General features: G+C 48.5%; 1 protein-coding gene and 1 pseudogene across 1 annotated transcript in view; one reads left to right on the top strand and one right to left on the bottom strand.

The window, feature by feature from the left end:
- Positions 1 to 459: 459 nt before the first annotated feature.
- LOC105292696 (N-acetyllactosaminide alpha-1,3-galactosyltransferase-like) overlaps positions 460 to 24,219 on the top strand; it is a 27,178-nt gene continuing 3,418 nt past the window's right edge. Inside the window, exons 1-7 of the mRNA XM_023531048.1 lie at positions 460 to 557; positions 5,163 to 5,276; positions 13,168 to 13,256; positions 16,114 to 16,149; positions 17,964 to 18,029; positions 18,563 to 18,665; positions 19,932 to 20,041. Coding sequence (XP_023386816.1) covers positions 507 to 557; positions 5,163 to 5,276; positions 13,168 to 13,256; positions 16,114 to 16,149; positions 17,964 to 18,029; positions 18,563 to 18,665; positions 19,932 to 20,041 — 569 coding nt within the window. The 5' untranslated portion in view covers positions 460 to 506. The remainder of the gene's footprint in view (positions 558 to 5,162; positions 5,277 to 13,167; positions 13,257 to 16,113; positions 16,150 to 17,963; positions 18,030 to 18,562; positions 18,666 to 19,931; positions 20,042 to 24,219) is intronic.
- On the bottom strand, positions 17,354 to 17,472 carry LOC111740318 (annotated as a pseudogene).

Below are 24,219 nucleotides of genomic sequence, written 5' to 3'. Positions count from 1 at the left end.
AAGGTTTTGTGCCAGCCGGACTTGGATTAGTTCTGGCTCTGACCTTAGCTGTCTGAGCGTGGGCAAGAGAGATCACTTCTCTGAGCCTCGGTTTCTTTCGCTGTAAAATGCAGATAATAGTAGAACCCACGTTTACAGGGATACTGTGAGCTCTGCCTCCCTCCCTCCCATCAGCCAGTTAAATCATGTGTCTCTCATTGCGTTTAACTACATCCCGCCCCCGGCCCTGACTTTCTGGCCCACCGCACTCACCAGTCAGTCCCCTAACTGTGGATGGATCCGGTGAGTTGCCACCTCTGCCACTGTCCCTGGGCTGGCGGGTTGGGACTACGTAGCTGGCTCCACTATAATCCCAGCAGGGCTGCAGTGCTGCTGGGCACCCTGTGATCTTGTCTCTGTTATTTACCCTCTGATAAGGGTCGGATGAGATGACGTATGCAAATGAATGGTAGCCTTCACTACGAGTGACATTCTGGGAAGCCGAGCTCAGCTCCACGCTGAAAAGGATGTTTTACAATCAGAATCGTCCCGAGATGAAACAGGAGGCCCAGGCGGTGGTGAGTCCCTCATCACTCAGAAGGCTTTAAGCAGAGTGTCTGGCATGGATGCTGTGAGTGGGACGATGACCACGCTTGGGAGGGAGGCTGGGCTAGTGGGACAGAAGGAGCGTTGACAGGTTACCACTGCTGTAAAAGCCCAAGGGACTTGAACTCCTGCGGAGGTGGGGGACTCGTTTTCCTCCATGTCACCTAGAAGACTGTGCCATCAGCCAGCCAGAGGAGCACATAGGAGCAACAAGGCTGGGCCTGGGGGAGCTAGCCCCCTGGGAGCCGGTATCTGCCTCTGGGATAGCGGGGCAGGAAACAGTCTGAAAACTTTTACTTCTCCCCCCGGGAAGTGCCCCTGGCTGGTTCCAGGGCCTCCCACTGTGGCCGAGGGAAGAGAAGGCTTCTTCGAAACTGTCAGCGGTTCTGACACTATTCAGATAAGCTTGGGATTAGGCACATCTTTTGGCTGGCGGCTTTGAAAGCGCCAACTGCTCCTAGGAAGAGGTGTCTTCGCCTGGAGTCTGTGGCTGGACATGAGGGCTACCGTGACCCCCCAGAACTAGGATACAATGTGGAGTAAGAGACGCAAGCCCGACCTGCCCACTTGACAGAGGTGGGCGAGGTGGGAGTCAACCAGGTGTCGCAGGGTGCTGCCTGGAGTCAGCGGTAGGGTGGAAACAGAACCTCTGTGTGTGGCCACACCTCCGTTTGCCTGGCATGCCTTGGGGTTCCCAGACAGCTGCACTCTCGTCCAGGCCTCCTGTTTTCCAGAGGCAAGCGAGGCCAAAGGTGGTCAGATGAGAGCGCCAAGGGCTGGTAGGCGAGCTGAGACTCTAGTCTGCACTTCAAGTGCAGCCTTCCCGACTCTGCCTCGCAGCCCCCACGTCCGAGTCAGCAGTGTTTGCCATTTTCTCTTTTGTTCCTGGTTCTCCGGGCTCTTGGCGATGGCCCTCCCTCAGGTTTTAGGGCGGTGCCCATTAAGGATGCTCCACCTTGCCCTCTGTCAGCACACCTCAGACCTGCCCTCTCTTGCCTGCAACATCTCAGTTGCTGGCAACTCCCAAACCAGCCTCCACCCAGGCTTTTCGTCAAAGACACAGTTGCTGAGCCGGCTCCCGCAGTTTCTTCAAACTCAACACATCTAGAAGGAAGCTCAGCTGCCCCCTCCCTCCTGACCCCTTCCAATCCATTTTCCAGTCAGTGGCAACAACATCTAGTCTCCGACTCGAACCAGAAACCTGGGGACCAGCTCGGAGCAGAGCGTGGAAAACCTTAGGAAGGGTCAGGATCACCTGGAGACCATGAGAGACAGATTCCGGAGCCCACCCTGGGTGTCCCAGTTGGTCGGGGCCGGGTGGGCTTGATCCGCATTTCTAACTTGCTTCCAGATGATGCTGATGCTGCTGGTCATTCATGGTCCACACTCTGAGTAGCACTGGGCCTGACTTGCGTCTGACTCACTCCCTTCATCCATTGCTCACTCTTCTTGTTGATATTATTATTACCATCCATTTCAGAAATAGTTAACATTTCTTGAACGCTTAGGTGCCAAGCGCTGTACTGGCTGTGCATTTAGCCTAGAAAGATGTATGAGTGCCGAGTGCTATAAGAGGCACTTTCACATGGTACAAAACATACAAAAGTATCTGCCCATAGCATTGACATTCTGGTAGAAGGAGAAAGACATTTAAAAGAAGGGAAGTACAAAAACGAAGTCGTTTTACATCCAGGAAGGACTCACCAAGAAGGTGACACCTTTGCCCACTTTGAAAGAGGATCGATTTCCTGTGACTGGAGGTCTCAAGAGGCCCTTCCTTTGTGGGTTTCAAATGGCCGCTGCTTTGTCCTCCAGCTTGGTCCATTGGTTTACGTCTTCACTCTCTCGCCTGGACCTCGGCCAGCAGCCTCCCAGCCTCCCGTCTCCCTGTTGGGAGATTTTTCTTTACCCTCGCCCTGCAGCCATATAATTCTTCTAAAGAGCGAATCATGTAATGCCCTTGGCCTAACTTCACTGCGGGATTCTCCAGCACCTTCAGGATGAAAAGCAGACTCTTCAGCACAATGGGGATTCAAGGCTCCTGGTGACAAGATGATCCGCGTGGCTGGCGATTCCACAGTTTCTCTGTTGCCTGTGCACGCCCCGCCCACCTTGTTCTCCATACTTCAGCTGCTCTGAATGGGAACTTATCAATTTCTCACTTTGTCTCCCAAACTTAACACCAACCCTCCCATCCGGTTTTCTTCCCTTTTGCCTAAGGAGAAGCACCTTCTGCGTCCCTTAGGGGGACCCTTCCAACCTCCCCAGCAAGGCTGCTCTCCAGCACCTGTCGTCTCCCCTGAATCTCCAAAGCTTTTCTCTCTTCGGCTCTGTGTCGTCAAGGGGTTCGCACTGTCAGTGGTGTACCCCGGAGCATGTCCGTTTTTCTCCAGGGCTTCTCCAGCTGATACCCTCTCTCCAACCCTTCCCATGCTAGAAAGAAAGAAAGAGGTCCTTACATTTACTGACATCACTTCCTCACCTGAGGTTCATTCCTCCACCTATGGCAACCTGGCACCTGGCTGCAGATGTGGAAACGAAGGCACAGAAAAGGTAGGTAGGTTGCCCAGGATTGCAAGGCATAAGGGGCAGAGCCGGGACTCAAACCCAGCCAGAAGAGCAGCACTGGACCTACCAGCGGGCGACCTTGAGCAAGTCACTGAGGCTTCTGGAGCCTCCTCTTTTCCATGACCACCTGTGAGTGAAGATTGCTAACATAAAGGAGAGGCTGCTTCATGAACTGTAAAGTGGGGAGCCCATGTTACCCCTGATTGGTGCTTGCTTGTCAAAAGGACCAGTTTATCTCAGCCCAGCTCCTTAGCTTTCAAATTGTTATCTGCCCTCTCCCCATTGACCATGGGTCCAGACTCCTGGGGTATTTAATGCAACAGATCTTCTCTGAACCCTTAGTGAGGTGCTTGGTGGTGCTTGGTATTGGGGCAGGGAACTTCAAGAGGAGGAACAGACATGGCTGTCCACGGTCCTGAGGCCCTCAAGCCAGTGTCAGGGGAAGACAGAGCGGCCAAGAGAAGGCAGCTTCCAGCTGGAAGGGTCCTGGTTGTTTTCGTTCTTAACATACACACAGAAAAGGCACATTTCGTGATGGGTTTTCACCATGTAGACACACACTACTCGCTCGGCTTAGGGAACAACGTGACCAGCCCCTCAGGGCCCCTGGGCCCCCTCCTTTTCTCTACCACCCCCAGCCTGGCTTCTAGCACCACAGATGGGGGTTGCCTGGTTTTGAACTTGAATAAATGGAATCGTTCAAATCTCCTTTCACTCAGTACTGTACATACAGGTGTGTGAAACTCATCCTGTCAATGTTAGTAGCTGTGGCTGGTGCATTCTCACCGCTGTGTGTAGAATCCCTCCCATGCTAGATCACTACGGATCTGCTCTGATGAGGGACCTGGGGTCGTTTGCAGTTTGGGGTATGCTGTGAGGTGCTGCGTCTTTTGATGAACTTACGTGTGTATTTGGGGGATCGAGACCTGGAGTGAGATGACGGGAGTGGGGTGTGCGTTTGATCAGCTTCGGTAGATCCCAGCGGGAAGGATGTAAGGAAGGTGTTAGGAAGAACTTCCAGACCCTAAAGATTGTAGTCAGCTAGCTCATGCCCCCAGAAGAGGGGGCTGTGGAATTCTCTTTGGCGAACAGGAGGAAGGGGCTGGATTCGGCAGCCTTTGGGGGTGGGGGGCAATCCTTGGCTTCTCTGTCAGATTTTGGTCCCCTCTCCTTTGTCTGGGGTTTCCGGGTGCTATTTCTGGGAGGCGTCTGGGGGGCCATTTGGGAGGGCTCGAGTGAGGGGGCTTCGAGTTTCGTTTCTTTGCTTCAGCCAAAGCTTTGGGTGTCCTCCGTTCCACGTTCTGAAGCTCTGAGAATGACATCATGTGTTTTTTGAAAAAGCTTTAGCTGTTTTTGATGCTTGAAAATGTCCTTCCAACTTGAAAATTCTATTTTAGGAGCAGGAAGTGGGTGTGGGAAGGGTTAAGCGTTATTCAGCCAAAGAGTAGGGCTAGGGCCTTATGACCTTTTACAGTTCTTACAGCTCGGTTTGCATTGCGGGAGATTTTATAACATTTCCTAAAAATAGTGTTCCCACACAACAACTCACAGAGCCTGAGGGGTGTAGGGGACAGGCTTCACTCAGGGGAACGTTTAGATAGCATTTCCATGAGGGTCTTGAGGACTCCGTCCTTCATCCACCCCTCTGCATTTAAATTTTTATTTTTATTATTTTTTTTGTATTTCTCCATCGGCTGTTCCTGGGGTGGTTTAGGTTCAGATCAGTTCCCGTTTTTGCCAAGGAGTGAGTGACATGGGCAGCCTCTCAGGGGTGCTGGCCTTCCCTCCTCTAGCAACGGGCCCGGTTTGGACTTGTAGTTTCACTCGGGGAGGGAGGCCGGCCGGTCATGGTCACATAAAGAGAAGTATGCTACCTTGGCATGTAGGTCTGAGTCAACAGGCCTGATAAACAGCCCATTTCCCCGGGCCAGCAAGGAACAAAGCCTCTAGCAGCTGCGGGATTTGTCTACCCCCCTCCTTCCTGAAACAGCTGTTTATTCTTTTGACAGGGGTTGGACGGCAGCATCTTCCCTTCCTCCCAGCCCTGCCTCCTCCTGCCCGAACGGAGCTCAGTAGAACTTTGTTTTGCCTTTTACTCTGGGGAGAGAGAAGCAGAGGATGAGGTATGTGAAATGTTGAAATTATTGGTTTCTGCCTTGTTGGGGTCATGGGGAATTGCGACCCGCTGCAGCGTGGATCCACCTGGGGGAGGAACCTCACTTCCCCCCGCCCCCACAACCTCTTGTTGGTCCCTCTTAGTACTTCTGGAAGAAGACCAAGTTCTTCTCTCCCTGGCATAGGATCTAGAAGTGGGAGCTGGTGGGATGCTGGCTCAGAGACCTCGCTATAAGTTCTGCTCAATTTCGCTCCCCCTGGCAGGACCTCACCGGCCTCTGGCTTGTGTGGCTGCGGCCTGGGCTTTTCTCTGAAGGATTCAGAGTGAGAGTGCAGGGCCAGGGTGTTGAGTCTTGGTGCCCAGGGCAGCTCCCTTGTGGGTGGATTCAGAGCCCTCTTGGGCCGGTGTCGACCCTTCGTTTACCTTACCTTGTTCCTTTTGGAAAAACCCTTGCACTATTATGTCAGGGCCAGGCAGTAAGGCCAAGCTGGCTGGATTAAGGTTTCAGGTCTCCTAAAGGGGGTCCAAGAAAAGGCATAGTGGGGTGCACCGCAGAGAACATCGGTTTGTGATGGCTGGAGTGGCAGGTAGCCCTGTGCTAAGTCTGAGACTTGCCTCTCAGTTCCCTCTGTCTGTGTTTACCCTGACCCTTTATAGTGAAAAACGTCACTGAAACCAGCCTTCCACACGCCTTTTTTATTTTTTTTTCCATGAATCGTACCACGTTTTTTCCAATGGGGAGCTTTTCCCTGCAATGCCCACCAATGTAGTGAGGGTTTAGGCTCAAGCAGCCTTCTTCCTCCTCACCCCCAGCACCAGCCCCGTGCCATGGGTGGGGCCTGGGAGGCGCCCCCAGCACCCGCTTCCCAGTGAGCCCTGTGATCTCAGCCTCCGCTAAAGCGAAGTTTCCGCAGGCTGTCGCACTGACCATGGTGAGGAGCAGTGAGGGAGGGAGACTGGGCCCCAGGCACACAGGAGGTGCCCGGGAATGGCAGAGGAGCCAGAGACCTGGGTGGTCAGTCCATGGGCGCGCCCTTGTGTTTCCTGAGAACAGAGTGATGAAAACGGTGAGCACAGCCAACACCCTGGACCCGAATCCCGGCTCTCTGCCGCTTTGTGCTGTGTGACATTGGGCAAGTTACTTAACCTCTCTGAGCCTCCGTTTTCATATCTGTACAATAGGGATAATTCTAGAGTGACTTCACGGGGCTTAACCTGAGAAACTGCTGGTAAAGTGTTCAACCCAGGGTCTGGCCTGGTTCAGTTGGGGAGCATCCAAGTGTTGCAGGCCCTGAAGCTTATTCAATTTTCAGGGCCCTCTTTAGAAAAAGAATGCAAAGTTGTGAAGACAACATCAGGCATGGAAGGAAACACAGTTGACCTCGAACAGCATGGGTTTGAATTGTGCAGGTCCTCTTATACGTGGATTTTTTCCAATAACTACTGTAGATGTATTTTCCTTATGATTTTCTCAGTAACATTTTCTTTCCTCTTGCTTACTTTATTGTAAGGATTCAGTATATAATACATAATGCAAATATGTGTTAATTGGCTATTTCTGTTATCTGTGAGATTCCCATGAATAGTAGGCTATGAGTAGTGAAGATTTGGGGGAGTCAAAAGTTATATGCAGATTTTTAACTGCATGGGATCAGCACTCCTAACCTCTGCATTGTTCAAGGGTCAGCTGTATTTAGAATATGAGAAGAGATATCACAACAAATAACACAAACTGACAAATACTTCAAAATAGGTCAAAACTCCGAAAACAATATCATAATCGAATGATGTGAAAATAGCATAAAAGTGATTAGTAATACTTAGGTGTCTAATGCACCTGTCATATTTTGGCTGCATACTTTTGGATTGCCTCTTTATCTGACAATGATTTTTGTAGGGTCATTTTTAATAGATACAAAAGAAAGAAAAGTCTGTTTTGCCTCTAGCAATGATTGCTTTTTATTACTGAGAGTTTAGAAAAGTTTCTTTCAGCTTCACAACTTATTGGTGACATCGCATCTATAAATCTTTTTGCAGTTTCTTGCTCAGGTGGCTTTGGCCAAAGTATAGGAGAACTCAGCTCTTTGATCCTGGGTGGGGTGGGGTGGGGTAGGGTATGTGGGCACAAGGTGGCTGTGAACATGACCTATGACCCGGAATCAGAGAGCAATATCTAAGTCAGCCCCTTCTTACAATCAGAGTGGGAGATACAAGGTCCACCTGGGACAGGTTATTACTGTGGCCCAGGTGAGTGTGCAGATAATAGGATCAGTCCCTTAGTCCTGCCTGCAGCCAGGCACAGAGGCTGGAGTGACTACCCCAGGAAAGGAAACGCTCCCTACGCCAGTCTGACACTGGGCTTCATTAGCTTCTAGATGAGTTGGCCTCTCGCTCCACTCGTGTTGGTTGTTGGTTAGTAATCTCATTTAATCATCACTTCAAGGAATCCCTCAGCCACTGCCGCAAGTTGGCAAGTTGAGCTCCCGGTGGCTAAGTGAGCTGCCCTCATAGAATGAGACTTCCAGCCTTTTAGGGGATTTCTCGTTCTGGGTCAAATCAGGAGAACCTGTAGTGGAAAGTTAAGCCCAAAGGACTTGTTTCAGGGACAATGGGGGAGATTAAGGCCAGACAAACTCAGGATCCTGGTCTACAATGTCTGAGCCGGGGCCCTGTGTGGGAGCAGGGCCCTGTGCAGGGCCCCATCTGCTGCAAGTATCAGCCACACCTTCCTTCCATGCCCAACACGAGCAGTGGGGCCCTGAGCTGGGGGAATGGGCAGGGAGCTGACTGTCACTGTAGTCACAGTAGGGGTGGGGGAGGGCTGGCACTTGAGCTTCCGTGTGGTGCTGCCTCGGGGGAATTGAGACACCTCTCAGATGAAGCCGCAGCTCTGCCTTCAGTGCCACACATTAAAATGCATTATCATCATTGTGGCTGCCACTTGTGGAGTATTTCCTGACCACGAGCACAATGTGCTTCAGACACACAGTCTCCTTTTGTCCTTTCAAGACCCCTGGAGGAGGGTGCCTGAAGCTCCATTTTGTGTATGTCAGTGGAGGCTCAGAGAGACTGAGAAGTGGCCTGAGGCCTACATCTAGGACTGGTGATTTAAGAGTCAGCACTGGCCTCCAGGTTCTGCCTGGAATGCTGGATCTAGACATAGACATTACAGGGGAGGGCATGGAGGACCAAAGCTAGCTTTGTCCAAGGTCTTTAATGCCCATCCCATTCGTCCAGCAGCCACTGAGGCTTGAGTGGGCAGGGGCAGCTCTAGGGGCCAGGGAGTGGGTTCCAGGGGCCCAGGGAGGAGCCACGGGCAGAGGAGGATTCTTTAGCTGCCGGAAGGTCTGGTTTCCTCTGCCACTGCTTTTCCTCTGTAGATTCCAGCTCTTGGAGATAATGGCTTTTCCAGGGCTCCTGAGTGCTCTGTTATTCAGCCAAGATGGTCACCTTTCCCCTGACATAAGATGGGGAAAATAAGGTCCACTGGAATTCCTTTCAGAGAGAATTTCTGTTTGGAAGGCAAACCTACATTTAGCCCAGTCTGAAGGGGTGCGTGCGTGTGTGCGCGTGTGTGTGTGCGCGCGCGCGCGCACGCACGCGTGCATGTGTTGTTCTGTGTGGGACAGGTTGGGGGTAGGTAAGGAAGAATTAATTTATGAGCCACATGGAAAAGTCCGTCTGACACTCCAGGGACATAGAAGTGGAGAAGGAGGAGGGAAGGCGGAGAAATGATAGGCTGACCACGGGACCCTGCCCTCCGAAATGCTTCCAGGTTTTGAGTACAATCTGAACGGGTTTCATCTGGGAATTGATGCAGGGGCCGAGTTCTGGGAGTGGGAGGTGGGATGGATTCAGAGAGAAATCTGAAGTCCTGTGACGGGAGGGCTCTGGTGTAACTGGGTGTGGCTGAGTGCAAACAGTCCTCGGAGGGGTGGGACCCAGGTGACTCCTACGTGAGGCAGCCCTAATATTCGAGGGTCCTGATTCTTTGCTCTACCCCTTAAATGGGGCATCTAGAAGCAACCCCATGTTTCCTAGTCGATGGCTAAGCTCGTCAACCACCAAGTTTCAGAATTATACAATGTTGAAAAGCTTGAGAGACAAACATGTAAGAGAAGGACTTTTAGGCGACACTGGTTGCCTAACGCCTCATTTTTGTCCAGAGGAAAAAAAAAATTAAAATGTTTTAAAAGACGCATTGGCCACCCTGCCAACCCTTCCTTCCCTGGAGACGTGCATTCCCAGTTCCAGGAAGCATGTCTACAACCCTTTCTAGTGCTTTGCTGAAGGATGTGATATTGGCTTATCTGAGCAGCTTCCAATTTTAAGTGTCCAACAAGAGTGACGGCTCGCCACAGCAAAAAGTCAGCCGATTCAAGTGATCTGTGAAGTCTAGAAAGAAGTGGGCTTCGTGCGTTGCCTCTGATGCTAATTTCCGAATTTAAAAGTCACCAACACTTGCATAGAGAGGGCGCTAGGGGCTGTGTCTCATTCTGGTTCTCCCTGATGTCTGCCTCAGTGTTCTTGACCGTGAGAGTTTGCGTGTTTCACCGTTTCGCGTTATTTACACTTTGCGTTTGATCCTCAGCAGGTGGGGTTGATAAAGCCTGGGAGGCACATCTGGCAGTGCTGTCACCTTCTCAGCAAAGGCAAGGTGTTGTAGGTGGGCCCCCCCGCTTTGATCAAAGGAAATCAAAGTCTCTTCCCACTTCCGAGGAGCTCTTTCTCAGGCTGTAGCGTGGAACAGATGGATAAACCTTTAGAGTCCCTAATTTGCATCTCTCGGCGCTGTATTGCTTAACATGTTCTTATTCCACAACCCTCATTCCTTCTCAAATATGTTTTCGGCTCTTACTAAGTACCAGGCACTGCGCTATCTCACTGGGTCCTCCCAACAGCCGTTTTATGGATTCCAGGAATAAGCACGAGCATTTTTTGTGTGTTTACATGGCGCTGGGCATCACGCTAAGTATTTTACAGACATTATCTCTTGCAATCATGGCCATCTTTATCCCCATTTTAAAGACAAGGAAACCAATTTAATATGATTCATTACAGGCCCACAAACCCTTTTCTGAAACCCCAGAGCCAGATAACGCTGAAATGCAGAATTATTTGGGTGTGGATTATATATCATATATTATGTAATACCCTCAGTGCCTCAGCTCCGAATAATAAAATGCATCAATATTTATACAAGGAAATGTTTAAACAGTCTCGCTAAGTAGGATAAAGATTATAAATAGCCTTATGTCAGTTAGGGCCATGATACCAATCGAATTACAAAAAGGCTTTTGGTTTTCAGAGCTTTTTGGAGATGTTGGCTGATGCCCTGAGGGACTGCTACATGTTCAGGGTTACCCAGTTTCGTGTGTGTGTCAGGGCTGGACTCAAATCCCCACCTCACTCCGGAGCCTATGTGTTTCATCACCGTCCACACGCCTCTGGGAGTAAAGACGTCAGCATGGAGAGGTGGCCACACTCTCGATCCAGATCTTGTGTTTGTATTTGCTCCCAAACACAGGCTTTTTCTAGCACTTAATGCCAGTGTTCCTGATGTAAACTTCAAGTAGCTTTTCCCAACAGTGGGGCTGAGTTGCATGCAGTTGCATTTTGTGACTTTGCCATGAGCCCTGGGCTATATGTGCCAGACACTTTGAAGGGGCCCATCTTCTCCGGGTCTATGGAATACCGCCTATCAGTTACATCTGAATCTGAAAGCTGGAGGTCGAATTTTGACCTTGAGTCTAGCCCTGGTGTTTCTGTTTCCAAACAAACAGAGCACTTTCTAAGCTAGGGGGACTTGGCTGTCATGGCTGATAATCCTGTTCTTTCTCTTCTTTAACCGAATTTATAACAAGTGGGATAGCACAGGAGAGCCAAGACTGGAATCGTCTAAGACCCTCTTTGAAAAGACTTAGAAAATAACCTGTCCCCTAATGGTGTCACTCTCAATTTTTATCATTCAGCGCCAAACATTTATGAAGGGCCTCATCTACTCTAAGTGGTGCTGGTGATTCAGGGTTGAATAGGACATTCTCAGGAAACTCAGACTAACCTGTAGATACACGTGTGGATGTTCTCATGAATAATTCTGCATTTCAGCAGGTTAGTGTGAGCCGCCTCCCAAGGAAAATGCACGGCGAAGAGAATAGAGTGATCGAGGAGCCAGAGGGGAGAAAGGTGGCTTCGCTGGCTGGCGGTCAGGGCCGGGGTGGGAAGTGACTTCACTAAGGCAGTGACATTTGATGAGGGGCACAGCTGGCCACTGTCTCTTCTTGGCCTCCAGGCGTCCGCGCACTTGGTTTTCTTCCTGCTTCCCGGGCCTCTCCTCATGGCCTCCTCTGTCCCTCTCTATGTCGGCGTCAGCCCAGGGTTCTCTTCCTCCCTTTTTCTCTCTGTCCATCCCCTCCCCAGGTAACGGAACGCATTTCCTTCACCTTAAATACTGTCCTCGTGGATGCCGCCTCCACTTGCGCGTCCCTCCATCTCTCTGATGAACGTCAGACTTGAGTGTCCACTTACCTACTCGTCATCTCCCTGCAGGTGGTGTTCACACACGCCTTGAAATGAACTCATCTGAAAGGGCATTCGTGATTCTCGCCCCCACGCCTGTTCCTCCTGCAGCCCATCTGAGGAAATGCTACAACCTACCTGCTTAGGCAGAAACTCTGCATCTTCCTTCTCCCCAATCCCTCATGTCTGAGTTACCAGCCACATCTTACCAGTTCTCTCTCCAAAGTGTAGGAATTCATTGACTTCGCTTCGTCTCCTCGGCCACCTTTTCATCACAGGCCAGCCCCTCTTTTTGGTCATTAGAACAGCCTGCTGCCTCACCTCAAATGTCTGCCCTTGTCCTCACATCCATTCCCCACTACCCAGCACCCTCCAGCACCCAGTGGGGTCTCTGAATGAAGTCGGACCAGGTGATATCTCGACTGGAGATGCTTTTGTGCCGCCATTCCCTTTCAGGTCTTTACAGGCTCTGTCTGCGCCGCCCACCCTCTGAACACCCTTATTCCAGCCACTCAGGTGAGGGAACTTCACTATTTTCTTCTCGGTTAGGTCTTTTGCATTTTTTCCCCTTCCAAACCACAGGAAGCTTTTTCCCCCGTCGGCCTGTCATAGCTGCTGTTCGGAAATACTCTCATCCCTTCTCGCAGAGCTTTTCACCCCCTTTCCGTCCTGTCTTCGCACCTTGGGAAGCGTTAGTCGCCTCCCCGGGAGGCCTCCCCCCGTGACCCCCCAAATTAAAGTGCTTCTCTCAAGCTGCTATTCTGCACCCAGCACCCCTTCCCCCTCAACCACAATTTCATGCAGCAGTTGAGAAATATCTGTGTACCTACTAGGCACTGATTGTTTGCTTGCCATGGGTGTGGAGGGGGAAAGCTGGGTGGGAGTGGGAAGCAGGTGAGCCTAGATTGTAAAGGGCTGAGTGGTCCCCCGCTCCGAGCGTGGGGCGTATCGTCAGTGTACTAAGAGAAGCAAAGCTGGAGAACGGGTGGTTCCCTGAAGTCAGGGCCGAGAGGTGGGTGAGCTGCGTGCTGGCAGCTGGTGGCCACGGGAACCACTCGCATTCCCCCTTCACCCTCCCACATCCATGGCAGACCTTGTGATTGTCCAGACACTTTCCCTCAGAGCCCCAAAGTGGCCCGTAGCATCCCTCCCAACACAGACAACCCTGTCCATTCATCAGATTGGCCTAATTTGCCATTGTGGTCCTATGCAATTTAAGGGAGAGGATACTCCTTAGCACTAGTGAAATATTCATAAACTTTTCCTTTTAGACAGGATATAGGTAGAAGCATTTCTTAAAAACCATATCTCACTCTGGATTTATCGAGTCTTTTTTTTTTTTTTACCCCTCTTCTTCTTTGTTTTTTTTTTTTCTCCAGGAGAAAATAATGAATGTCAAAGGAAAAGTGATTCTGTCAATGCTGGTTGTCTCAACTGTGATTGTTGTGTTTTGGGAATATATCAACAGGTAATTATGAAACATGACGACATGATGTTGATGAAAGTTACTCTAACCTTCTGCTATTAGCCAAGTCACCAGGTTGAATGGAAAGTGGGATTCACTGAAACCATGAGGAAGAGATTCCACCCGTCTTGCGTCCCTGACTCCTGAGCTATCTTTAGAAGCATTAGCGCGCCAAGTACTAATTAATTATCTTTCTTCTTGCCGTGTTCTCAATGTCTGAATTTTTTGACCTTTCCAGTTCTGGGCGGGCTAGATTCAGAAACAGTAAGGTCAGATGAAGCCCAAAATGTAATTTTAAATTATTTATATGGCCAGATATGGCAATGACCTTAAGAAATGTCAGACACACATTCCATGAGAAATCCACCCTGATTTTTGCAATCCTAAGATATTTGCAGAGTTTAAAGGAGCAACTCAAGTTGCTGAATTTTGCTGCAAAATACACTTGAGTCGCTGGTGATTCATTTGTGCCTGGCTGAGACTTTTTGTTTTTTGTTTTTTGCTTTTAACTCTGGACAGCAAAGCGAATTAAACATTTCTGAGTTTTCAAATTCATCAGTGGATTCACCCCAAACATATGAGCTGCTTCTGTGCTTTTGGAAACCACAATGCCTCGGAGAGTCCAGCTGGAGAGGCTTCTGACAGAAAGAAGTCTCCAGGAGCAGCTACAAAAACACAGGATGCCTTTGACTTAAGAGGCACTGGTACAGCTCAGCCTTTTGTCCAGGCAGCGAGAGCTGTCTCAGCACCATTAATATTGTCTTGGTGAAGTGTTTTAGTGGCCCCCAAGTTCATGATGATGACTTGCATTGACATTTGAATGTTTCTTTCAGATCTTAAATTCTAAGATTTGATGAGCCAAGAGGACCATCTTGGCCACTAAGAAAAGGAACTGCACCTCAAGGTCCCTCAATAGAGGGAGAATTGCTCCAGAATTTGGGAGCTATTTTTTTCCCCAGGGTGCTGCATAGATCTAACTGCTTCTGGAGTGTTAGTCTGTTTCATTCCAACAACTCATTTGAAGAAAAACAAGACAAGTATGACCAAGTTAAAAGGGTCTACAGACCAGGTCTTTCAAATTGAACAAAACTAGGGATACCTAGTCTGAAGAAAAGGTGACTCTGAGTTGGGTGCAGGGACCCCAAGCCTCTCCTAGATATTTGAAGGCTGAGGAAATACCCTCACTGGAGTCTCGAGCCAGGCTGCCTGGGGCTGGTCCTATGCCACCCCTTACCTCCTCTGTGACCTTGGGCAACTTACCCAGTCACTCTGCTCCTCATTTCCCTATCTTTAAAATTGGTGGTAGTAGTAGTACCTGCTTCATAGGATTGTTGGCAGGATTCAATGAGTGATTGTGTATAAAGTAGTTGGGGCAAGGTCTGGGACTTGATAAGCACTCAATAAATGTTCCTGCCATCATGATCATCACCTCACCATCACCGTCTGCTCCAGGGGACAGGCAGGCTAGGACAGGGTATTTCGGCAGATAGAAGGAAGAGCTCTAGCAGTCAGAAGAACCCAACAGAAGAACAAGTGCCCTTTGGGGGTCCTGCCCTGAGTTAAGATGCTTGTGTGGATAACTTAGAGCTCTGAATGCTTGATTGGATAAATTCGGTGTTTCGCATTGCAGTCAGAGTTGTGCCTCCATATTTCAGGTGGTTCACAAAATTAAAATAATTGGGAGCTAAAGGTCCAAATGTGTGCCTTGGCACTGGCCTCCCATAAAGAGGGTCATTTTGTGGTGCTGGGCACACTCTCTTTGCCCGGTAGCCAGAGCAGGTTCTGGCTGCTCTTCAGGGCTATAGTTTGGCACCCAGATTGTGGCCACATTATTCTTCAATGTGAGGAATCTACTTGAATATCTGCAAGAGGTTTAAAAGGCAGCAGATCCTTTGCACCCTTGTGAATTGGCCATGTGATGGTTTGAGGTGAACTGAGGGCACTAACCTTAGACAGGTGGGTGGCGCTGAGCTAAAAAGGATTTTAAAATAACTAAATCGAACACATCAACTGGTTGGTAAATAGAACTGTTGTCAGCAGAGCATCCTGAGAGACTGCCATCCAGGACAGTGTTTGGTTTGCAGCTGGATGAAAAAAAAAATCTTAGAATTTTAGAACTGGAAGAAACTTCATAAAAGTTATAATAAAATAATGGTGGTGATGGTGATGATGATGATGGCGATGATGATGATGATGATGATGATGATGATGATGGTAGCAGCTTCTAGTGATTAAGTGTTTGCACATACCGGGAACTGGGCTCTGTGTTCCCTCCAGCTCTTTTCATAGGAACCCTGCAAGGTAAGTATTAGTCAGAGTTTCTGGATGAGGAACGCTGCCATCTCTGAAGCTCTGAGCCGGATGTAGCATTAGGCTCTGCAGTTGTCATTCAGTGTTCTGGGGGAAGATTAATCTTGGATGAGGGCTGGCTGGGCTGTGGTGTTCCTGAGGAGGTGGCAGGAAAGGACCTATCTGTGGAGCCTCTCTCTCTCATTGAAGCCACCCTGGACGATGAGAGGGCTCTCATTTGTGTTTTGTTGTTGTTGCTGTTTTGTTTTATTGTTGTTTCATTTTGTTTTGTTTTGTTTTGTTTTGTTTTGTTTTGTTTTGTTTTGTTTTGTTTTACTAAGATTTGAGAGTCTCCAGAGACCTCCCTGTTCTGGGTAATACTGAAGTGACTGCAGTGGAACTTCTCGATCTCTTAAGATCATTGTGTATATCTCAAAGGGAGGAGGAAGCCTTTGAGTAGCTAAAGCTCAGGCTCTCAACTCAGCCAAGGGCTTCAGTGATAATGGTGCAAAATGGCCTTTCTCAGAATTAAAAGTAACATGATATGTTTTTATTTCTCACTTGCTTTTAGCCCCGAAGGCTCTTTCCTGTGGATATATCACTCAAAGTAAGTGCTTTGAATTCTAGGTGTCTCTGGGATGCCTCCCATGACCACTCTCATACCTCCTCCAGCCCATTCTTAACATGGCAGCTGGTGAGGGAGCTCTGGTCAAAGGTGGGGGGCCAGGGATGGGTCCCCAGGAACCTGGACTGTGGTCCTCAAGCCCCCTGGATGTGCCTTAATAGAACCATGGCTGTGTTTTGCCCCTGCTTATTGCCCCTGCCTTGCCAATAAAAACAATTGGGGTAGATATTGTCCCTTACGCTGCCCAGTGTATGTCGTATAAAGATCCTTGCAAGAAATTTGAGACAAAGAATCATGAAAAACGTTTGTGTCTCCTGATGAACTAGTGTGTATTGTTATTATTAATTTGATTATTATTGCCAGTGAGAACCATGTAAACCTTCATTTTTCTATCTTTGACTTGATTGCCAGGAAGCTCAGAGCAAAGCATTGTGCTTAACTGCTTGTACTTTCTTCAGCCTGCATATCTGATACAATTTATGCCCTGGCATTAAATCCGGGCTTTTGTGCTTACCAAATGCATGGAACCTTGGCAATTTTCCCAAACCCACTCAGCCACAAATGAAAGTAAAGGTAAAACCTTTCTTCTCATACGTGGCTGGGATGACCAAGGTCATGTGAAAATAGCTACCTGAATGACTTACTGTTTCTGTTCCATTTTATTCTTGTGTGGTTTCCCTGCTTATCGTAACCATGCCTTGTTAATTGTAACCATGTCAAACATTTCCTGAAAGTAGCTAAGCTCTCAAACAGCCTTCTTAATCTGATTATGTTTGCTCATGCCTCACTACTTTATTTGTCCCACTGGAGGGTATTCCGCCTCCTGGCTTACCTTCTTCCCCCTCCTCCAGAAGGCTCCCCTACTTGGGGAGACTCTCACAATGAGTGTAGAAACTTCTGCATGTGGTTCAGAGACCCTCGGATTTCTTGAGGCTGTCACTGCTGACTTTGTTAGCCATCTGAATTCTCCTAGTTTAGCAAATCATTTTTGGAAAGGTTCACTGGTTTCTTTATTAAGATCACAGTTTGTTAAAGTAATTTTCGACTTATAAAGCTCTTTTATGTATGCTGTTTCATTTAGTCTTTTTTTTTTTTTTTTTTTTTGGCAAGGCAACCCTTGGTTGACCTCATAGATTGCAGGGACCTTGTCGGCTTACAATCTTTTATTTATTTATTTTATTTTTCACGCCTACAGCACTTGGTCTTCCTAGGTGGTCTCCCATCCAAGTACTAACCAGGCCGAGCCCTGCTTAGCTTCCGAGATCAGACAGGATCAGGCTTGTTCAGGGTAGCATGGCCGTAGACTCATTTAGTCTTAAAGCTACCTTCAGGGCAGTTTTATTATTATTATTATTATTATTATTATTATTATTATTGCTGTTATTAATTATTATATTAGTATTATTATCTGACCTTTCAGAGGAGAAAAAGAGAGATTCAGAGAGGGAAAATGTTCTCTTGTAGCCATACAACTAATAAGTGGCAGATCCAGGTCCCAGATTTATGTATTAATGTCCCTCATCCCAACCCCTGTCATTCTTTTCTCTCCTTCTCTCTTGCTAGGGCTTCTTGGATGAATAGGCAAGTGCCGGGGGCTGCCGGAGGGATAAAAGATTTGGGCAGTTGAGTCCATCCTCTCTCATTCAGCTAGAGCAGCTTCACTTCTATTTTACCAAATGGCAGTTTAAAAAAAAATTTTTTTTTAAAGACTTGTCTGTCATAAAAAGAGTTCAGAAAACCCCAGTTTGAGACTGCCTCATTTTCTAAAAATATTTGTCATCTTTTTCATTTCTTAGAAACCCAGAACTTGGTGACAACGGTAGTCAGAAGGACTGGTGGTTTCCAAGCTGGTTTAATGATAGGTAAGGAGATGGGAGGAAGATCTGTGTTTTTCGACCTGTTATACGTTATAGAGTCCAAATAAAACGGTTTTGCTGTCCTTCGTCACGCATCTTTCCGGCCTACTGAATCATATAAAGAATCTATTCTGTGGTTAGGACTAGAACGTTAAAGTTTTTTTGTCTTTGTTTTTTGTATTTAAATTGGGGGTGAGTGAGCATTGGGTCGAAGTTCAGATAGAAAGAAGACTATCGTAAGATATAATGTTCTGAGGAGGACGGTTTAATCAAGATTTTCTTGCTCCCTGAAAAAACCTGAGCCTTCTCGGGTCACTACATTACTAACTATGCCCACTTGGAAGGATATTAAGAAAGACGGGTACTGCACCTTTGCATCAAAAGTACATGTTTATGAATAACTGTTTAGTACCAAGAAACTTCTCCAGCCATTCACTTGCCAAACATGTTTCTTTCCTCTAAACGTGTTTTGACTGACTGTCCCAACACTGTAGGTCATTCTCCCTGCCTTACTCAGCTTGCTTTCCCTTTGTACATAGGACCCACAATTACCAAGGGGAAGAAGACATAAACAGAGAAAAGGAACAAAGAAGGGAAGACAGCGAAGAAGAGCTTCAGCTATCGGACTGGTTTAATCCACAGTAAGAGAAGGCATCGCCCACGTGCAATAAATTCGTAGCTCAGGAAGAGGTGGGGGGCTGTGTAGATAACGATGTCACTGAGATCATTCCTTAGTGGGGAGACAGAGTCTTGGCATCTATCAGATCTTTAACAACAGACTAGATGAGAAACTGAGAATCTGGATGTTTCGATTCAGATGCTTGAGCAGACACAACGATTCTGACAATAATTGGCCAATGGCACCAGATGAATCAGAAAATATGGGAATCAAAAGGGGTCGTACATGTCACAGCATGGTGTAGAAAGCCACAGGACCTAGAGTCAGTAAGAAAAGTCTCTCTGAGATTCAGTTAGCTCGTCTGTAAAATGGCAACAATGATACAAAATCTCATGGGGCTGTGCGTGCATTCATTAAGCAAACATACAACACATGTCTATCAAACGCCTATGATATGCTAGCTGGTGTTTTTCACACTACTGGTCACTATCCATTAACATGTTCGGAAACTAGCTTAACGGTTCAAAATCAGCTTTTTTACTTTTTTAAAGTAAAATCGAATAGAGGGTTTCACATGAAGTAAGGATAAGTATTGTTTGATGGAATTTTTTCTGTATACATGTGTATGTGTGTGTGCTTGCTTGTGATGTAAAATGTATTTCTCACTGTAAGTCATGGCCAAAAATTCAGTTCTAGACATTATGTTAGGCACAGGAGATGGGAGAAATCAATCCATGTGGGTATATTCAAGGAGTTCACAGTCTTATCGGGCCCTAGATGTAAAACTAGTATTTGCCAAGGTCGGTAAGGAGGTAGGATCAACCTGGCTCAGAAGGATGTAGTTTGAGGAGTAAGGTGGGGAGAGCTGTCCAGGATCACTGTGAGGCCTGAGAGACTGCTGGAGCGTGGTGTCATTGACTGGGAAAGGGCCTGGAGGAGGGGACACAGGTCGAGGAGTAGGGGGAGGTGATGAGCTCAAATAGGGATGTATGTGGATTCAGGCACTCGCGGGGCATCGGGACGGAGATTCACAGAGCACCCGTCTTGGTCTGTTCCTGCTTCTATAACAAGAAACCATAGACTGGATCGTTTATAAACAACAGAAATTTGTTTCTCACAGTTCAGGAGGCTGGAAGTCCGAGATCGAGGCAACAGCAGATTTGCCGACTGATGAGGACCCACTTCCTAGTTCACATATGGACGGGGCGAGGGAGCCCTCTGGGATCTCTTCTATAAGGGCACTAATCCCATCCATTAGGGCTCCACCCTCATGAACTCATCACCCAAAGCCCCCACCTCCCAATACCCCGCCAATGGGGATTAGGTTTCAGCATATGGATTTGGGTGTGGTGGCACACAAATCGTCTGTCTGCAGCAGTGCCCGAGCTCGGCAGAAGATGTATGGTGGCGATGTAGGATGAGGAGCCATCCGAACACAGGTGACAGTGAGATCTGCAAGCCTGGATGAGACCCCTGAGCAGAGGAATAGACCTGAATCTTGTCTGACATCAGCACTTAAAAGGCTGGTGGAGGAAGAGAAGTCTGAGGAACAGCTATAGAGGTTGGAGGATTGGGAGAGAGTAGCATCTGTTCCAGTGTGAGTGATCTTGGGCTCTGGAAAGACCGAATATGTTCTGGCAAGTTCTCTTATTGTTTTGGGAAGAAGAATGGGAATTTGGGGCGCCCTGTCTGTCAATAGATGAGCCGAAAAACAGAGTACCCATCTACGATATGCTATCTCATTACTGGAAATGTAAGAATATGGACACACTGTGGCTTTGAAAAGCCCCTTCGGTGTGTGTGTGTGGCAGTGGGTTAAGACTTCCCAAGGAGCAGGCTAGATGAGCCAGAGGTGGTCGGTCACCAAGCTCCCTCGTGAGGAGGATGGCACACTTTCACTGTGGCATTTGTGCTTTGCCGAGCAGGACGTGGGTGGCAGGTTCAGGGCTGAATTGCGGGGGGCAGAGAGGAGAGTCAGATCACGGCCACCAGCTGTCGCTTTTTCCATTCTCCCCTGTGCACGAGCCAGCGTCTCTCTAAACGAATGGCAAGCAGGTATTTGAAGAGTATCGGTTTGAAGTGGCACCAAACTGAAGTCTTCTCAGGGCACCCAACGAATGATTAGATGAACAACTGCAGGAACAAATAAACATATTTATATAAACGTATCCTTTTCTGTAAATGACCTAAAACGCATGGCAGTATATTGTGTACACATTGCCACATCAAGATCCCTCAGCCTCTACGACCCCGGACCCTTCTCATTCTCCTCTGACTGCTCCGTTCTCCCTTCTCCGGCTCCTCAGACCTGGGCCTCTCTCTCTCCCCAGCCTTCAACCATTAGAGTTTCCAGAGGTTTCATCCAGTATCCTCATCCTTTATCTTCATACGGCATCTTCCACCTGACTGGCGTCTAACTGCCTGCTTGACGTCTCTGCCTATCTCACAGGATCCCACCCAACCCGTGTTCTCATTTCCCATCTCAAGCCAGAGTCCGGGACACCTCCAATTCAGCCTTCTCCTCCACCCACCCCACAGTCTAATTCATTACCGCGTTCCGTTCATTCTTCTTCCCAAATTCTTCCTGCATCATCTCCTCTGCATTCCACAGCCACCTTTGTTCACGTCGCCATTGGCTCTCTGCCCGATCACCCTCCAGCATGGAGCTGCTCAGGAGCTCAGTAAATGACCCGTGATATACATTCCACGTCTTTGTTGACCTTTACGATTCCTAGAATTTTAACACTTCCTCTTCTCAACCACAATGTTCCCATAATTAAGCACATGAAATAGAAAAAGAAAAAAGAAAAATAAACCCAAACTGCCAATAACCCAGGCAGGTATGTGGTTCTGGAGGCCTTGTGATTTTGTGGGAAGGCTTTGGCCTGTCTCGGTGGAAACACACCAGCTGAAGTAACATGATAGGTGCCACACTCAGAAGGGAGGGTTTGGGGCAGCTCCAAGTCTTTCTTGGTTCCTTTTTCTCCTTCTGGAGCTCCATCTTTGTGACCTTGGACATCTCTGGCAGTTGGCAGTGGCAAAGGCTAGCTCTTACATATGTGTGGCCTGCCCTCTGTCACTTCTTTTTTGGGGGTGTTTGGAGGTTTCAGGGGTTTTTGATAAACCATTTCATCCCGGAAGCTGATCTCATCCACTATCTCTCCTCTTCCCCTGCCTACGTTTTCAGCCTGTCATCCGGCTTCTTGGTGGGGGGCACTGACGTGTTGGAATTGCCAGTGGAATTTAATAATTAACAGCTGGGAAATAGAACACTTTAATTTTTCATTAAATATTAAATTTTTAATATCGCTACTTTTTTTTTTTTCCCCCTGCTTGAAGGAGTCTTCCCAGCCAAGCAACCAAACTGGACACTGGTTTTCTGACTTGATCTTTTTAGAAGTGGTGGACTGAGTACTTGTGCAGTTGAAAAGTGTGTGGTAGGCTGACCACCTGTCAGGACCTTGAGATTCTCAAAGGGCAGGATGCGGGGCTCAGGTCTCTAATCTCAAGCTCAGCAGAGGGCCTGGTGAGGAACAGGGACTCAGAAAATCCACGTCGAGGGACTGAGTGCCTGGGTCTGGCCCTTCCTAGAAACCAAATGGCTAAAGACACCTCCCCTCTCCTCCCCTCTCCTGTATTTGTAAAATGGGGGTGATGATAGCACGGTCGTGAAGATTAAAGGAGAGAATGAAAGTCAAGTACTTAGCCCCTGTGCACTGTAAGTATTAAGTATACCTGCTCCATATTCTTTTCCTTCTCTTTTTCCTCCTTTAAAAAAGAACTATTACCTGCTTACCAGATGTCCAGCTCATACTCGGCTGCATGACTTAGCTAGCAGCCTGGGTCAGAACCACTAAGATCTCTGACGGGCTAAAACGGAGAACTGCAATGAATGGGGTGACAATACATGGGAGAGTTTAAGTGCAGAAACGCTGGTTATGGAAGTATAAGCCGTGTGTATTTGTTTGCGTGCGTGCGTGCGTGTGTGTGTGTGTGTGTGTGTGTGTGTGTGTGATTTTTTTTTTCTTTTTGGTTCGAAACCCTGTCATTCAACGAAGCTGGTTTTATGTGACCAAAAGCATCACGGAAGCTTCTAAAAACAAAGGAAAAAAAAAGCTCATCATTTCTCATTCTGCAGGAGCTAATTTGAGTGGAAATAATGACGGGCTGGGTTTTAACTCCGGTTTCATCAGTGTAGCAAGTTAATGTTCACATAAGAAGCGATACGGGGTGGTTCAGAGCACAAGCTCCAAAGTCAGCCTATCTGGGTTCAAATCCCAGTGTGGCCCTTGACTAGCTGTGTGACATCTGGCAAGTTATTGAACCTCTCTGTGCTGCGGTTTCCTCACTGGTAAAATGAGAATCAAAATAGCACCCACCTCTGAAGAGCGAAGCCTTTAGCACAGTGCCTGGTCCCACAGGAAGTGCTCAGTGGGACCATCATCAGCGTCCGGCTGTGCGGCCTTGGACAAGCGAACAAGTCTTTCTGAGCCTTGGTTTTCTTACCCACGCAACAGATATAATATGAGGCAGGCCTGTTGCAAGGAGTAAAAGAGAAAGTGTATGTCGGAGTGCCTGGCACAGGTTGGCACAGAGTCCAAAATAGCTTTTCATGACCAAAGGAAACCAAGAGCAGCTGTCCATGGAACCGGCACATCCGGGTGTGAGGGCCGAGCTGAGTCTCAGGTTGAGACTCCGGACAAGATGGGGAAGGTGGGGAAGGTGGGGAGAGCAGCCTGAGAGTGACCTTCCCCACCCCCACCCAACCCTATTGCTGGAGGCGACTCCAGCTGTGCAGTGGGGAGCCGGCCAGAAGCAGGGTGCGGGACACAGGGCAGGGGTGGGAGAGCACAGTCAGCTCACGAATTAAAGTGCAGAGTGAGGTGACAGAGGGACAGGGGGCCTGAGGACCAGTCTACTGAGTCTCTTTTCCACTCTGGGGCTAGGGCTGGGGCGAGGGGGGTGTCGACCCAGCCTTGCCCAGCCTCACCGAGGGAAAACCTGGCTTTGCTGGTGAGAGAGAGACAGTTTTGTGAAAAGCCACCCTCCACCATGTGTGAGGGAAAGGGACATTCTCACTGGCCATCTCGCCTGATAGCCTCCCTGGGGCCACATGCAGGCAGCCAGCTGGGACACAACTAAGGGACCACTAGGACTTTGTCCTAAACACTGACCTTCCCCCCATGGTAGATGAAGTACAAGCAAAGGCATAGCAGGGGCCAGGCCTGCGCATGCTGGGGTCTGAATCTAAATGACTGTGTCTCCGACTCTGCTTCCCAGCAGGGGAAATGCAGATACTTCCTGAGCAAAAGGGGATCAGAGCTGAGTCTCACCACCCCCTCCAGGCTGAGTTCCACCCTCGTGCTGGGCCCCAGCTGCTGCTGAGCCTTTCTGCGTTTGCCCTTTACAGTTTGTCCGCTGTAGCTCTTACGTCGCTTCTTTTGTTTGTGTTGGCTTTGCCAAGTTCCTTTCAAGCGCTCTGAGTGCGGAAAACACACCCCACCCCCGCCTCCCCGCTGCTGGTGGGAGAGTCTGTGCTCTGAGGAGGTCTGTGCCTGAGCCCTGTGTTTCGGCCTC

The sequence above is a fragment of the Pteropus vampyrus genome, unplaced genomic scaffold, assembly GCF_000151845.1.
Source record: "Pteropus vampyrus isolate Shadow unplaced genomic scaffold, Pvam_2.0 Scaffold61, whole genome shotgun sequence".
Taxonomy (NCBI): Eukaryota; Metazoa; Chordata; class Mammalia; order Chiroptera; family Pteropodidae; genus Pteropus; species Pteropus vampyrus.
This window is presented reverse-complemented; position numbering and strand designations above follow the sequence as displayed.